The following is a 13,072-nucleotide window of genomic DNA, read 5'->3' as shown; positions in this document are numbered from 1 at the left end:
CCTAGTGTCTATTTCCAGCCTGGCTCATCAGCAGGCTAACTTGGTTGGGAGTGGGGAGCAATCTGTAGCCCCGACCCCTACCCCATCATAGTGCTAAGGGCAGCTTGGCTCTAGGCCCCTAGGCCCAAGGCAGCCAGTAGCACAGCCCCTTTAACACGAGTTAACCCTGGGCTCTAAGCCCTGGCATTCCCATCAGTTATGTCTGTACCCTCTGACCAGATGATCTGGCCCCTGCCCTTTTTTTCTGTTCCCCAGGTTCCCCCTCTACCCCATAAAAAACCCCTGCCAGGGGTGTGTGTTCATGAAGAAAGCCTGAGCTGGTCAGAGGGTACCAGGGGAGGAAAGAACACAGTTAGAGGTCATCCCAGGGAAGGGGAAGAGATGAGGAAGGGCCTGCCAGGGGCCTTGGGCAACCAGGACCCCCCTTCAGCACCCAGCTCCCAACACCTCTTCCCTTCCCCAGTCCGACCCAGAGAGTAGATCCAGTGCCGTAGTTCCAAGCCTGCAAGAAGAGTGGCTAGTGCAGGGCTGACTCAGGAGGGCAAGGGAGGATGGCGCCCGGGCCTCTGAGATGGGCAAGGCGGGAAGGAAAGGGGAGGGAGCAGCTCAGAGGAAACCCGCCCACCTCCCTGGCAGGGGACCCTCCACAGACCACCTTAATTTCAAGGCAAAAGGGACCCTGGAGGGCCATCTCACTGTCTGTCCATTGATTGCCTCCTGTCCTATTACTAGAAGGTCACCCTCCACTCCCTAGCCCATGATATAGATCGCCACACCTACTTCCATGGGGCTCCTTGCAGAAGAAATTATGGTGCCTGTGGAAGTCCCCAGAGCAAGTCTGTGACCCCCACCACCCCTCCCTCGTCCTCTCCCACATCAGCCCGGAAGAAACCCTGACTGCAGCTTTGCAAGTGTGCCAGACAGAACCCACTCCACCCTCTCCAGGAGCCCCGCCCCCACCCTGGCCCAGGGTCCCAGGGGCTTGGGATAGCTGACAACCCTCCCCAGGACTGGACCCGGCTTGTCAGAAGGGGTAGAGGGCGAGGAAACTTGTCCTCTGTGCTCCACAACAGCTCTGGGCCTTGGAAACGCCAAACCAGAAGAACTTAAGCCACCAGGAGCCAGAGAGAGAGAGATGAGAAATCTGGTCCCCCAAAGGAAAAAGTGTCCCCTCCATCCCACCACCCCTTACCAGAAACACTTTGCAAAAGGTACAGGGGGGTAGGAGAGGAGAGAGAGGAGGAGGGAGAGAAAGTAAGAGGGAAAGAGAGACAGAGAGACCGAGGAAGAGACCTCTACCGGTACCTGTGGAGACTGTGGCGTCCCTCCCCACCCCCACCCGCCTGGATGCTTACACATTTCTCCTAAGGGAGGCAAAAGAAATGAGAGATGAGGTCAGGTACCCTGCAGGGACCAGGGACCAGAAGAGGTACAGAGAGAGGAGAGGAGAAAGAAAGAAAGAGACGGGTGTAGGAGTGGGGTGAGTATCTTGCCCAGACTCAGAGAGGAGCTTCGGTGAATATCTGGAGGGTGGAGAAGCCCATGGCCGTGGCCGTGACCTTGGCCTTGGTGGTGCTGCAGCACCAGGCCCAGCCCAGCTGTGCTGGGAGGACACCCGGGGCGGGGAAATCACTGGACCAAGTGGGCGTGGGGGAGAAGAAGGGGTGGGAGGGAGGGGTGGGCCACATGAGTATGGTACAAGGTGGAACAAATTGTGAGTTAGGGGTTAGCATTGGTAACAGTGCGTTTACCTTTCTGCTCCACTTCTACTTTAAGCATCGGAAGAGAGAGAGAAAACAAATTGAAAAAAAATGTGCAAGAAAAAAAAGAGAAAAAAAAGATTAAATTGCTTTCGTTTCTTTTCTGGCCACACGCCCCCTCTTCCTGTCTTTCCTCCTGCTTTCCCAACCCCTTCCGTAGTATCATTTCAACCCCCACCCCCAAGTCCCTTTTTTGGGGTAGGATGGGGTGAGAGGGTGCCGAGGAGACAGTGAGAAGGGACTGGGAGACACACAGGAGGGAAGAGACGAAAAGACTGGGTATGGACAGACAAGGCAGGAGGGCCCCAGGTGTAGAGAGGAGCCGCACTAGGAGCTGGACTCTGGCTAGGGGGGCACCAGGCAGTGGGGAATACAGGAGCCACAGGGCTCCTCTCCACCCTGTGTACTAATCCCCCGCTAGAACCAGGAGCCAAGAGGGGTTTAGTGTCTCTGGGGTCTGGGTACCCTTCTCAGCTGAGAGCACAGGCTGAGCCCTGTCCCCTTTGAGTAGCCCCACCTGAGTCCAGTTGTGTTCCCCTAAGCTCTCCAGACCCCCGAAACGCACAGAGAGGGCAGCAGAACCAGACACGGAACAACAGAGGCAGGCAGGCAGGCAGGCGCCCCGACCTCAGACAGAGCCAGGGTAAGGGAGACAAGAGGCACAGAATTGGAGGGGACACAGACTGGGCTGGACAGCATGTTGCAGACAGGCTCCTATACTCCCGGGGAGGGGGGGGAGCTCAAGGTTCAGCTGCTCTGCCCAGTCCACCAAGGGCCCAGGAGCCCTAGCTGCACCCTGCCCTGCCCACCGCCCTTGATGACGCACGGGTGGCACCTGGGGAGGAAGGGACAGTTAGGCTGTGCTCAGCTGCAAAGCAAATCCAGTGTTAGTTCAATGTCTGGGGTTCCCATACTCCAGTGATCCCCCATCTGTGGGATCCCTGACCCCCACCCCTGCCCCACCTTCACGAGCACTGGGGTCACCTCAGCCTCTGAAGCCCAGGGCCCTGTGGGCTGACCAGACTGATCCCCTCCAGACACCCTGCTTGAGTTCAGCAGGGACCCTGTCTGGCTCCCCAGCGCCTTGCCCAGGACCCAGCACTCAGGATATGCTCAGGGAAAGTCATGAAGTGTGTGTCTGGCTTCCCTGTCTTCTTCCTAGCTTTAGTCATTCCTGAACCCCAACCCCAATTACCTGGGAGTGGGGGGAGGCAGGAGATAGTTGAACTGGGCCTACTAGCTCTGCCTGAACAAGAGCGTCCATGGCTAGCCCGACCCATGTCACCCACTCCACGTGTACAGTCTTCCAAGGCTCAGGTTGCTCTTCTCAGTCTAAAGCTGCCATCACTGTACTGTGCCACCCTAACCCCACAGCCCATCCTCCTGGGCTGTGCTCCAAGGCCACACAAGTGCTGGCTCTGGGGCTCTAAGCTGCTTCCCGGACCTGTGGCCTCTTCTCTCTCTCTCTCTCTCTCTCTCTCTCTCTCTCTCTCTCTCTCTCTCTCTCTCTCTCTCCTTTCTTTCTTTCATCTTGGTTTGATCTTTGGACCTGGACCAGGGACTTTTTCCAGTCTTGTGTCCTATCTGCTCTAAAGAGTTAGGTTTGTTTTATGTTGCTGTTCTTATTTTGATTACCATGGCAATAATAGTAACTGGTTAGAAGCGGAAATGTAGTCACAGTGACAGCAACCAGTGCTCATGAGGACAAGGGAACAGTGCAGGCCCTGGCAGCCAGGCCTTCCGGGACCCTGTCTACAGCTCGAGAAATTGAGGTTCAGAGAAGTGAAGCCACACAGGGGAGGCCATGCAGCTGCTGTTCCCTTAGAACCTGTGGCCCGGGGCACAAAGTAGCTTGGGTCCCATGCTGTCTCTATCCCTTGAAGCACTCAGGGGAGGCTTTCTGACCCCCTCCCACATCACAGAGGAGTGAAGAGGCTCAGGTGGTGGGAAAGAGCGTCCGTACCATCACTGAGCACATCTTGAATCAGGCTCGGGATGGGCGCTGGGGGGGTGAAGTCGCAGCCTCTGCCTTCGGGGCTTTGCTCCTGGGAGCAGACTCTGGCCGCAGGGCCGAGCGCTTGTCACTCCCGATCTCCAGGACTCACGCCTCCGTCTGCAGCACCCGGAGAAATTTTAAGTCATTTGCTGCAGGTTTCAGAGCCAGACAAGTCAGGAGCCATGGTTGAACCTCACACCACCTGCCCAGCCCTCTGTCCTAGACAACATGTCATTTCCCACCTCCCTCTCTGATGCCCCAACTGCGGGTGGGCAGTGTCCCCAGTGCTGTGGGGAGGCTTCGGGGAGCAGATGGGCATCCCTCTCAGGCACTGAAAGGAAAGGGCGGACACTAAAAGGAGAAAGTTACACAGCAGTGAGTGATCCTGTTCACCCATCATCCCGGCTTCACCTGCAAGGAGAAATCAAAGGTTGGAGGGGTGGTGGTGGGAAAGCTGGGTGGGAGGGGAGAGGAGGCAGAGTTATGAGGTTTTCTACTCCCCTACCCCCTCACTTGGACACCCGATGGTCCTGCCTCCTCCCCTTTTGCCTAGAGGCCTTCCCTGCTTCCAGGCTGGCTATGTGAAGCCAGGTGAGAGGACAGAGGGGGCGATGGGAGGGAGGGAGTGGACAGGAAGACTGGAGATGCTAGTGGGCAGGTGTTGAGGATGAGCAACCCTGTCTCTATCTGCTTCCCCTCAGTCAGATGTAGGATAGCCAGCTCTCGGCTCCCCAAAAGCATCTTCTTGGGGATTGTCATTCCAACATGGCAGTACTTCCTTTGCAGACTCTCAGGGTAATAGATAAACCGACTAGTAGTTAGGAACCTTGGAAGATGTCTTTGGCATTCATGATGTGGAAGGGGCAGGAGAGGGCATGTAGAAGAAAGTGAGAAAGGTCGGGTGTGTCCATGGGCAGGAGGAGAAAGGGTACAAAACAGGAGGGAGGCATAGTGGCCAGAAGGCCAGAGAGATGCCAGCATGCTGTGGGGTGTGGCTAGGAAGGGCTTTAGCAGGGAAAGGGCATGTGAGTTAGCAGGGGTGGGCAGGGGACCAGAACTGAAGACGCCCCTACAGGAGGGGACACCTGTGGGAGAGCAGCCACCAAATGTGGCCAGTGTCTGTGAAAACAACGTGTCAAAGTGTGAGCAAGCCTGCTAGCTCCTGTGCCCAGCCCCATGGAAGTGTGCACACACGTGCTGGATCAAGGTGCTTCTTCCTTGCTTTGTGGGGGAAGGGCCCAAGACAGCATGAGGAACAAGATGACTCACTGTAAGGGACACAGTCGTACTGCACCTCCAGGTACTTGTAGGTTCCAGGGCAGGGGTCAGGGAAGGCGTCGGAGCCAGCCACCACCACACACTGAGTTCGGTTATTACACCTACAGAGAGAGGAAAATGGATTCAGACCCAGAAGGCTCCAGGGTCAGGAGGCAAGCGTATAGCTCCAGCCTGGAAGGCGTGTGTGTGTGTGTGTGTGTGTGTGTGTATGGAGGGTGGGGGCTATTTTGTTTCCTGCCTGCCTTCTTTCCCACAGGCCTCTCCAGGTGCGAGCAGGTTCTCCTGGTTATATTAATACATCTTGGACATTGTTCTTTAAATTGAATTTAAAGCCCCTGTGCCATCACTGAAAGCACACAGGCCACCAGGTGTGATGGGCAGGTGTGATGGACACCTCTGCAGACACACCATCCGTCCACAGAGGACTAAGGGCCTGCTGTGCCTGCCTCGGCTCTTCCTGTGGATACTGCCATGCTCTGCGCCAGCATAGCCAAGGAGAAGTTTCGGTCTCCACCACGGGTGCCGGACCCGTATGGAAAAGGAGGCCTGGTTTACATCACAGACATTTGTCCACATTTGGTGTCTTCTCTCCTACAGGCTGTCCCCTCCTGTACAGGCACCCAGTTCTGGTCACCTGCCCACCACTTCCTGCTCCCTCACACTGCTTACTACTGTGGCATGTGCAGTCAATGTGCCTGCAATGGCTCATCCTCACTGTCAAGCTAGCTTGGGTTTAGAATGGCCTAGGAGATTGGTCAGGGAGGCTTCCAGGTATGTGTGTGAGGGTCAAGCCAGAGGAGATTATCCCAGGCAAACAGATCCACCCCAAATGTGGGAGCTCCATTCCATGGCCTAAAGGCCTCTACTAATGCAATGAAAGTAAGGGAGGGGGAAGGCAACAGAGTACCCATACATGCCTCTCTGCTTCCTGGCAGCCATAATGTGAAGGGCCCTTGCATCACACACACACACACACAAACACACAAACACACACACACACACACACACACACACACACACACACACACACACAGTGATGGACTGAACTGTAAAACCAAGAGCCAAAATGAACCCCTTTCGCCCCAAGTTGTTTCTATGAAGTGTACGGTCACTTCATAGAGAAAAGAAATGCAACCAACATTGCCCAGGTCCTTAGAGTGGGCATGCAAGGTGTGTATAAGCAATAAGTACCTTGAATCTGCCCCTAGTTCTGGGGCCACGAAGTGCAGAAAAGAAAACAGCAGGAGGCTGGGGAGTAAATAGAGAACTAGGCATGGAAGCGACTCATGTCACCCACCCACCCAAATCCTTTCTTTAAAACATAGCAGTGGCTGGGGAGTGGTGGCCCATACCTTTAAGGCAGAGGCAGGTGAATCTCTGTGAGTTCGAGGCTGTCCTGGTCTACAGACCAAGTTCCAGGACAACCAGGGCTACACAAAGAAACCCTGTCTCAAAAAAAAAAAAAATCACCACCATAACACATAAACATAGCAGTGGCTTCATACAATTTAGCAATCTGCCCTACAGAATTTACAGCAAGTGTGAACACACGTTCATGGCTGCATTGCCAACACCCACCAACAGGGGGAGATAACCCAAAAGTTGGCCCATGGAGGAATGGCTGAACAAAATGTGGCCTGTATGAGATGTTGGTAAAATGTGGCCTGCCCATATGATGGAATACTATCTGGCCAGGAAAAGGGATATGGTGCTGACTCATATGGCAACAACAATAAGTCTCAACAGCGATGCTGGGAAAGGGTGCACAGGGCGGGCTGGCAAACCTCTAGGCAGAGAACACAGCGGCGTGACAGATTGTGAAGTAACTGGTAATGGGTAAGGGGTCTCCTTTTGGAGTAGATGCTCTGCAACTAAGCTGAGGTGGTAATGCACAAGATGTCATGAATTTCAGGCACGAGTGTGGTCCAGTGGCACAGTACTCATCCAGAATGTGCAAGGCCCTGAGTGGCATCCCCCCCCCCCCACACTCTACTTTGCATCCCAGACTCCCCTGGAGAGTGGGTGTGGCATCTGTCTTTAAGGGGTGGGACTTAAAGGAGGTGGAAACACTAAGGTCCTTTGAAGGTTTGGGCCAGCTATCCTGTGGTACCCTGTCACAGAAGCTTAACTGTGACCCTGATAGACAGAGAGCTATAGTGAGTGGGAGCATTAGGAGAGGAAGCAAGGTTGAGGGCCACTAAGCCCTTCCCCATGAGGCTCCCTGACCCAGCCACCACACACTCAGCCTCCTGTGTGGAGGTGAGCAGACATGACTGTTCTAGCTGCTGGAGACTGTGGAGAGGAACCAAGCAAGGCGGTGAGGCCCAAGTCAGGGCTGGGGGGAGGCTGGACAAGATGTCAGGAGAAATGGAGCAAAGGGGCAAAGGCAGCTCTGGCCCTGTGCACACTTAGCCACCCATCTTCCCAATGCCCTAGGAAGCTCTTGGTGTCTTCCCCTCCTCTGCCCAACCTTCCTCCCCTTCCCAGGCTACAGGCCGGGGAGTGGGCCCTGAACCTCTCAGGCATCGAGCATTTAGTGAATGCTTGCTGTGGACCTGGCCATAGACATAGTGGCAAGGGACAAAGGTCTGTTGTTCCTGTAGGGCCAAATGGGTTAGGGTTAGGGAGGATAGACAATAAAATACCAAGGAAAGACAAAATATCTCATGGGAATGTGGATGGAAGGCAGAGCTCTAAAGGGGTTAGGAGTAGGGAACGGGCCTGCAGATTCAGAGTGTGTAAGTGTTCAGTTAGGTAGACAGACACAAGGAAACATAGGAACAGACACTTGGATTTCAGGGACAGCATTCTAGGCAGAAGGAATGTGGGGATATACTTATGTTTCTAGAAAAACCCAGGGTTGGCTTGCCACTTCACAGCTAACAGGGCAGGTCCCTGTGGCCCACAGACTCTATGGGGTGTGATGAACAGAAGGCTGGGAGCTGTAGACTACAGGGGTGCAGACTCTGATGCAGCCTCAAGCTTGTTGATTTTGCAGTACTAAAGACTAAACTCAGGCAGCACTCTACCAAGAGCTGCCACACATGACTGGACTGAGAATGCATAGGACAGAGTGTCAGTGGTCAGGGCAAACCACACAGCGCATGTCTAGTCTCAGGAAGGTTTTGGCTTTAGTAAAGGAAGGTGGGAACCCGAGAATGTTCTAGCAGAGGGATAGGATCTGACTCCACTGATGCCTGCCACATAGGAAGAATGGATTATAACAGATAAGAGGGAACAGGCAGAGGCCCTTGGTACACTGACTGTTCCAGTAGGTTGTACAGCTTCCTATGTGGGCTGCCCCAGCCTGGGACACCTCCTGAGTCACACAAGCATGCCGTATTCACACCCATACCTGCTCACACACACACACACACACACACACACACACACACACACACACACACTCTCTCTCTCACATGAAATTACCTTGTGTATATGCACAAGGACAATTTTGCACACAAAAGCACCCAGACTCTCTCTCTCTCTCTCTCTCTCTCTCTCTCTCTCTCTCTCTCTCTCTCTCTCTCTCTCACACACACACACACACACACACACACACACACACGTGTAAGCTACGAATAGGTGTCTTTCTTTGGGGAAGCACAGCTTTGCTCTGACACTGCAAGCTTCCACCTGCCACCAACAGGTCTTGGAACAAGTTTCTGGAGGTGGCAGAAGGGATGAGCAATCATCGGTGGCAGTGGTTCTAAACCTGTGGGTCACAACTCCAAAAGGGGCACTCATATCAGATACTTAAATTATGATTCATAACAGCAAAACTACAGTTATGAAGTAGCAACAAAATAATTTTATGATCAGGGTCACCACAACACAACTGTATTAAAGAGTTACAACATCATGATGGTTGAGAACCGCTGGTCTGTGGGGGTTAGTGAATTGGGAGGTCAGCAAGCAGGCTTACCTCTGTGACATGATTTTGAAGGCATCGGGCAGGTAGCACTGCACATTCTCCATCTGGAAAGGGTCAGCATCGCAGATCTTGTCATCTGTGCGCCCGTAGTTAGCATTCTCCACCATGATGACATCACTGCCTGGGCACCGAAGCTCGATGGGGTAGCCTTCACATGCTAACTCCCGGCGCATCAATCCAAATGGGAGCCCAGCCCGGCTCAGGCCTGCAGAACAGTTGTGGACAGGGTCACAGTCACCAGGGAAGAGAGAACCCGATGGCTTAGCCAAGTAGGGAAATTGGTGACTCTCAGGCCTATGGGGCTGTAAAGTGGCACTGAGTTTTAACCCCTGTGGAGGAAGGAATAACCTGGCCTAGACAGAGCTGACCCTTCTTCACCCTGTAATGAATGCCTTGCTTGGGAAGAGTGAACACTATTCTGGACATTGTGGGCCAGTCACAAATGTGTGACCCCAAATCCTTTCAAAACAGCTTTTTACATTTGTGTGTATTTGAGAGCGGACATGTGGAGGTCATTTGTACCTTTTACCAATGGTACTGGGGACTGAACTCAGGCCAGGCTTGGTGACAAACACCTGAGCTATCTTACTAGCCCTGTCCCCCAAAATCATATGCTGAATTGAAGAACTAACCCCAGTACTTCAGAAAGTGACTATACTTGGAGACAGGGTCTTTTGGGTTTTTTCTCTCTCAAACCCCAGCTAAGGCAGGGTCTCACATAACCTAGGCTAGCCTCAAACTTGCAACATAGCTTTGAACCAGTTTTTCTCCGCCTACCTTCCTAGGACTACAGTGTGTCACCACACCCAGCACACATTTATCCTTCTGGAAGTCTCAATGTAGCTTATGTTGACCTTGAACTCACTAGGTAGGCCAGGCTGGCCACAAGCCTACAATAACCTTCCTGCCCCAGCCTCACAAACGCTGAGATGATAGGTGTGCACCAGCACACCTGGCTTGGAGATAACATTTTTTTCCCAGTGGAGATGAATTTCAAATCAAGCTGTGAAAAGAGATCCCAGTGCAGTCTGACAGGGTCCTTACAAATAGGGAATACTTAGGGTACATTTTATTGTTATTGTTGCAATACTAGTAATAGAGCTGAGGTGTCACACACCTCAGGCAGGTGCTCTGCCATGCCTTTTATTCTGAGATGACGCCTCACTGACCTGCTTAAGATTGTCCTTGGAACTATGGTCCTCCTACTTCAGCCTCCTGAACAGCTAGGACATCATGGCTGTGCTGTCACTCTGAATTGAAAGAGGGGACCTGACACACATGTCATCCAGAGTAGACTAAGTGCAGACATGGGGGGAGGGGCACTTCAGCAAGCAGAGGAGCCCTCAGCAGGAACCAGTTGGGCTGGTGCCATGATGTTGGGCCTTTGTTCTCCAGGATGAAGGCTGTGGCAGTTTTAGCAGACAAGCCCCCTGATGACAGGACTTAGGGTGGGGCCTCTGGAGGGGCGGTGGCTGCCATGAAGGCCATCAACCGAGTCTATGATGGGACTTCTGTCGAGACCGGTGACACCAGGACATCTAGTCACTGCAGAACTGCACATATCGTTACTTTTCCATGTAAACACCTTCATCAGACTGGGTTGAATCTGTCTTCTCTTAGCAAAAAACTGTCCCTAAGCACAGGAGCTTCTGTGGATGTTGCTAATCCTTTGTTGTTGCGAATGAGAGTGGTGGTCTAGAGACCTCCTACCACCACCACACAAGGAGTGAACTGAATGAACCTAGACAACCATTCCATCACTGAGCTGTACCTGCCTGTTTGTTTATTTACTCAGAATAGGGTCTTGCTGTGTAGCCCAGCAAGGCTTGAAACTGGGGTCCTCCTGCTTAGCCTCCCCCAAATTCTGAGATTACAAGCATGTGCCACCATGTTTAACCTTTGCATGTTTAAATTCAGACAGCCACTATAGTAGCTTCCCCAAGCCTTGTTTTCCCAAGCTGTAAAATGGGCACCCATCCACAGGTCACAACCAGATATCAGGGATTCTAAACCAAAGGGATTTTTCTTTGTTTTGGTTTTTGAAACAAGCTCACACATAGCCAGGTGGCCTCAAAGTCTAAGTAGTCAAGGCTAGCCTTGAACTTCTGACCTACCTCCCCCAGGTGTGGCAGCACACTCAGCCAGGGTTTCTGAGCATGCTGCGCCACACCAGAGATCTTCACATGAGGGAACTCCCTGTGACAATCAGAGCCACACAGTACAGCTCTAAGTCTCCACTCTGCTGCTTCCTGACCTGGCTGGTGGCTCCACGGAATCTAATGGGTCCCTGGTTTCTCTGCTACCACCAGAGGTTAATCTACAGTTAATGTACTGACAAGATGTTCATTCTTTCATTATGGGTATTTCTTAGGTCCCAGGGTTGACATGTGCAACCACCCTGGGACACTGGTTGCAGCCCAGACACACTGAATGCAAGGTGGGAGCTGCAGGTGTATGGGGCAGGACCCCCACTTGGAGTGAGCTAAGCACTATAAAAGATGCTTGCACTATGGGCAGAGCCCAGCCAGCCCCTCTTCTGAGACAGGGTCCATCTAACACTGACAAGTATCCCCAGGGTTATAGCAGCCAGGCCCTTGGGTTTCTGGGGGTGAGCAGAGCCCCAGTTGAGAGAAAGTTTCCCATGTGCTCCTGTCATGCCATCTGCTTCCTCCTCTAATTTTAGCTTCCCTAGTCAGGGAGGGAGGCTGGGGGTGGAAGGCTGGCTCACATGGGGCTGGGGGTGGAGGCAGCCCCTCCTGGCCTAGCAGGGCCCAGGCCCGGAACTGGGGCACTAGGGAGATTGGGTCACTGGCCACCAAGACCCTGCCGAGGCTTCAGAATAAGGCTGACTTTACAGAGGACGGGACTGGCAAGGTGGGGAGGGGGACCCTCTAGGAAGCAGTCAGGCCAACAGACCCCTTCTTTGCTTCTATTGCCCTGAACACAGCTGGTACCCAACCTGGGGATGGTAACTAAGTAATGTCAACAGAGGGTAGCAGGCTTGGGGCACTAATTGTGGCATGTGCAGGATCCCAGGCCGGAGCTGGGTAATTAGTTGTTTTTAAATAAACGTCAGCAGTCATGCTTTAATTAAGCTCTGGTCCCAGTGAGTCCCAGAGATGTGATGAGTGACAAGAAGGGGGGACGAGAGAAATAGCTGGCCCCCTGAAGGCTTGTCTTAGTCCTAGGTGTCCCAAAGCAAGACAGCACCTAGCACACCGGCCTGCTGGGAGTTTAACACCCCTCAGTGGTGCCTGCCAAGGGTGGCATCACCAGGCTCCCTCTGGCCTGGTCCAACTTCATCTGGGGTGGAGGCTATGGTAGACAGAAAATTCACATTTCTTGCCCTCCTTTCTGGGTGGGAGACCCAGCCTTTCCCTAGCCCAGATAGCACCTACCTTGAGTAGCAGAGGTGACAAGGACAGTGGTGACACAGAGACTCCAGAGTGCGGCAGCCAAGCGGGCCATGGCGAAGGCCAGGGGCGGGTGCAGGATTCTCAGCGGACTGTGTGTGGGGCCTCGCCCCGCATTACCAGGGTACCACGGCCTGGCCCACCAGCCTGAAGGAGGACAGCAGAATGATCATGGGCAGGGGCTGAGCTTGGCAAGCCCAGAGGGAGTCTGCTGGCTAATGGACCCTTCCTGGACTGGGGTGACACTGCCCTGTTCCAGGGCCACTCTCCCCAGCTCTGGTCCCTCTTCTCCAATGGAATCTCCCTGGGGGAGGCTTCATGGGTCAGCATGGCTGCTGAGCATGCACCCACACCAAAGCAGCTTCAGACTCATCCCTAAACCCTGCCCCTGCCCCCTCCCCTCCACCACCAAGCATCCTCATCCCTCCAGAAGGGCAAGGGGTTCCAACCTGATTCCAGCCTCGGCTTTGGGCAGGAATCCAGCCCCGCCCCTACCCTCTGCTTCCTGTCTCTCTGCTCTGGCAGCTAATTAGAATCCAGCTGGCTGGCGCCACAGATAGGGGACCAGGGACACCCAAGTCCCCTCTTTCCTTTCTAGGGGACTCTGGGGTGAGTTGGAGACAGGCAGGCGGAGTGGGAGGAGAGGAATTGGAGATCAGGGTGTCGCGAGCTCCTCCTAGGACCTCAGTTC

The 13,072-nt window shown here is 53.7% G+C and overlaps 1 protein-coding gene across 4 annotated transcripts in view; it reads right to left on the bottom strand.

Moving 5' to 3' along the window:
• Nucleotides 1–13,072, bottom strand: part of Adgrl1 (adhesion G protein-coupled receptor L1) — a 40,940-nt gene that overhangs the window by 13,612 nt on the left and 14,256 nt on the right. For 2 of the 4 annotated variants that reach the window (XM_051194927.1, XM_051194930.1), the window contains exons 2-5: nt 12,367–12,528; nt 8,960–9,173; nt 5,026–5,135; nt 1,752–1,769 (exon numbers count right to left, since the gene is read on the bottom strand). In XM_051194927.1, coding sequence (XP_051050884.1) covers nt 1,752–1,769; nt 5,026–5,135; nt 8,960–9,173; nt 12,367–12,436 — 412 coding nt within the window. In that variant the 5' untranslated portion in view covers nt 12,437–12,528. The remainder of the gene's footprint in view (nt 1–1,751; nt 1,770–5,025; nt 5,136–8,959; nt 9,174–12,366; nt 12,529–13,072) is intronic. The other 2 variants (XM_051194928.1, XM_051194929.1) reach the window with 2 other exon arrangements.

This window comes from Phodopus roborovskii, unplaced genomic scaffold (genome assembly GCF_943737965.1).
Source record: "Phodopus roborovskii unplaced genomic scaffold, PHOROB, whole genome shotgun sequence".
Taxonomy (NCBI): domain Eukaryota; kingdom Metazoa; phylum Chordata; class Mammalia; order Rodentia; family Cricetidae; genus Phodopus; species Phodopus roborovskii.
The sequence above is the reverse complement of the archived record's forward strand: the minus strand, read 5'-3'. Positions and strand labels throughout refer to the sequence as shown.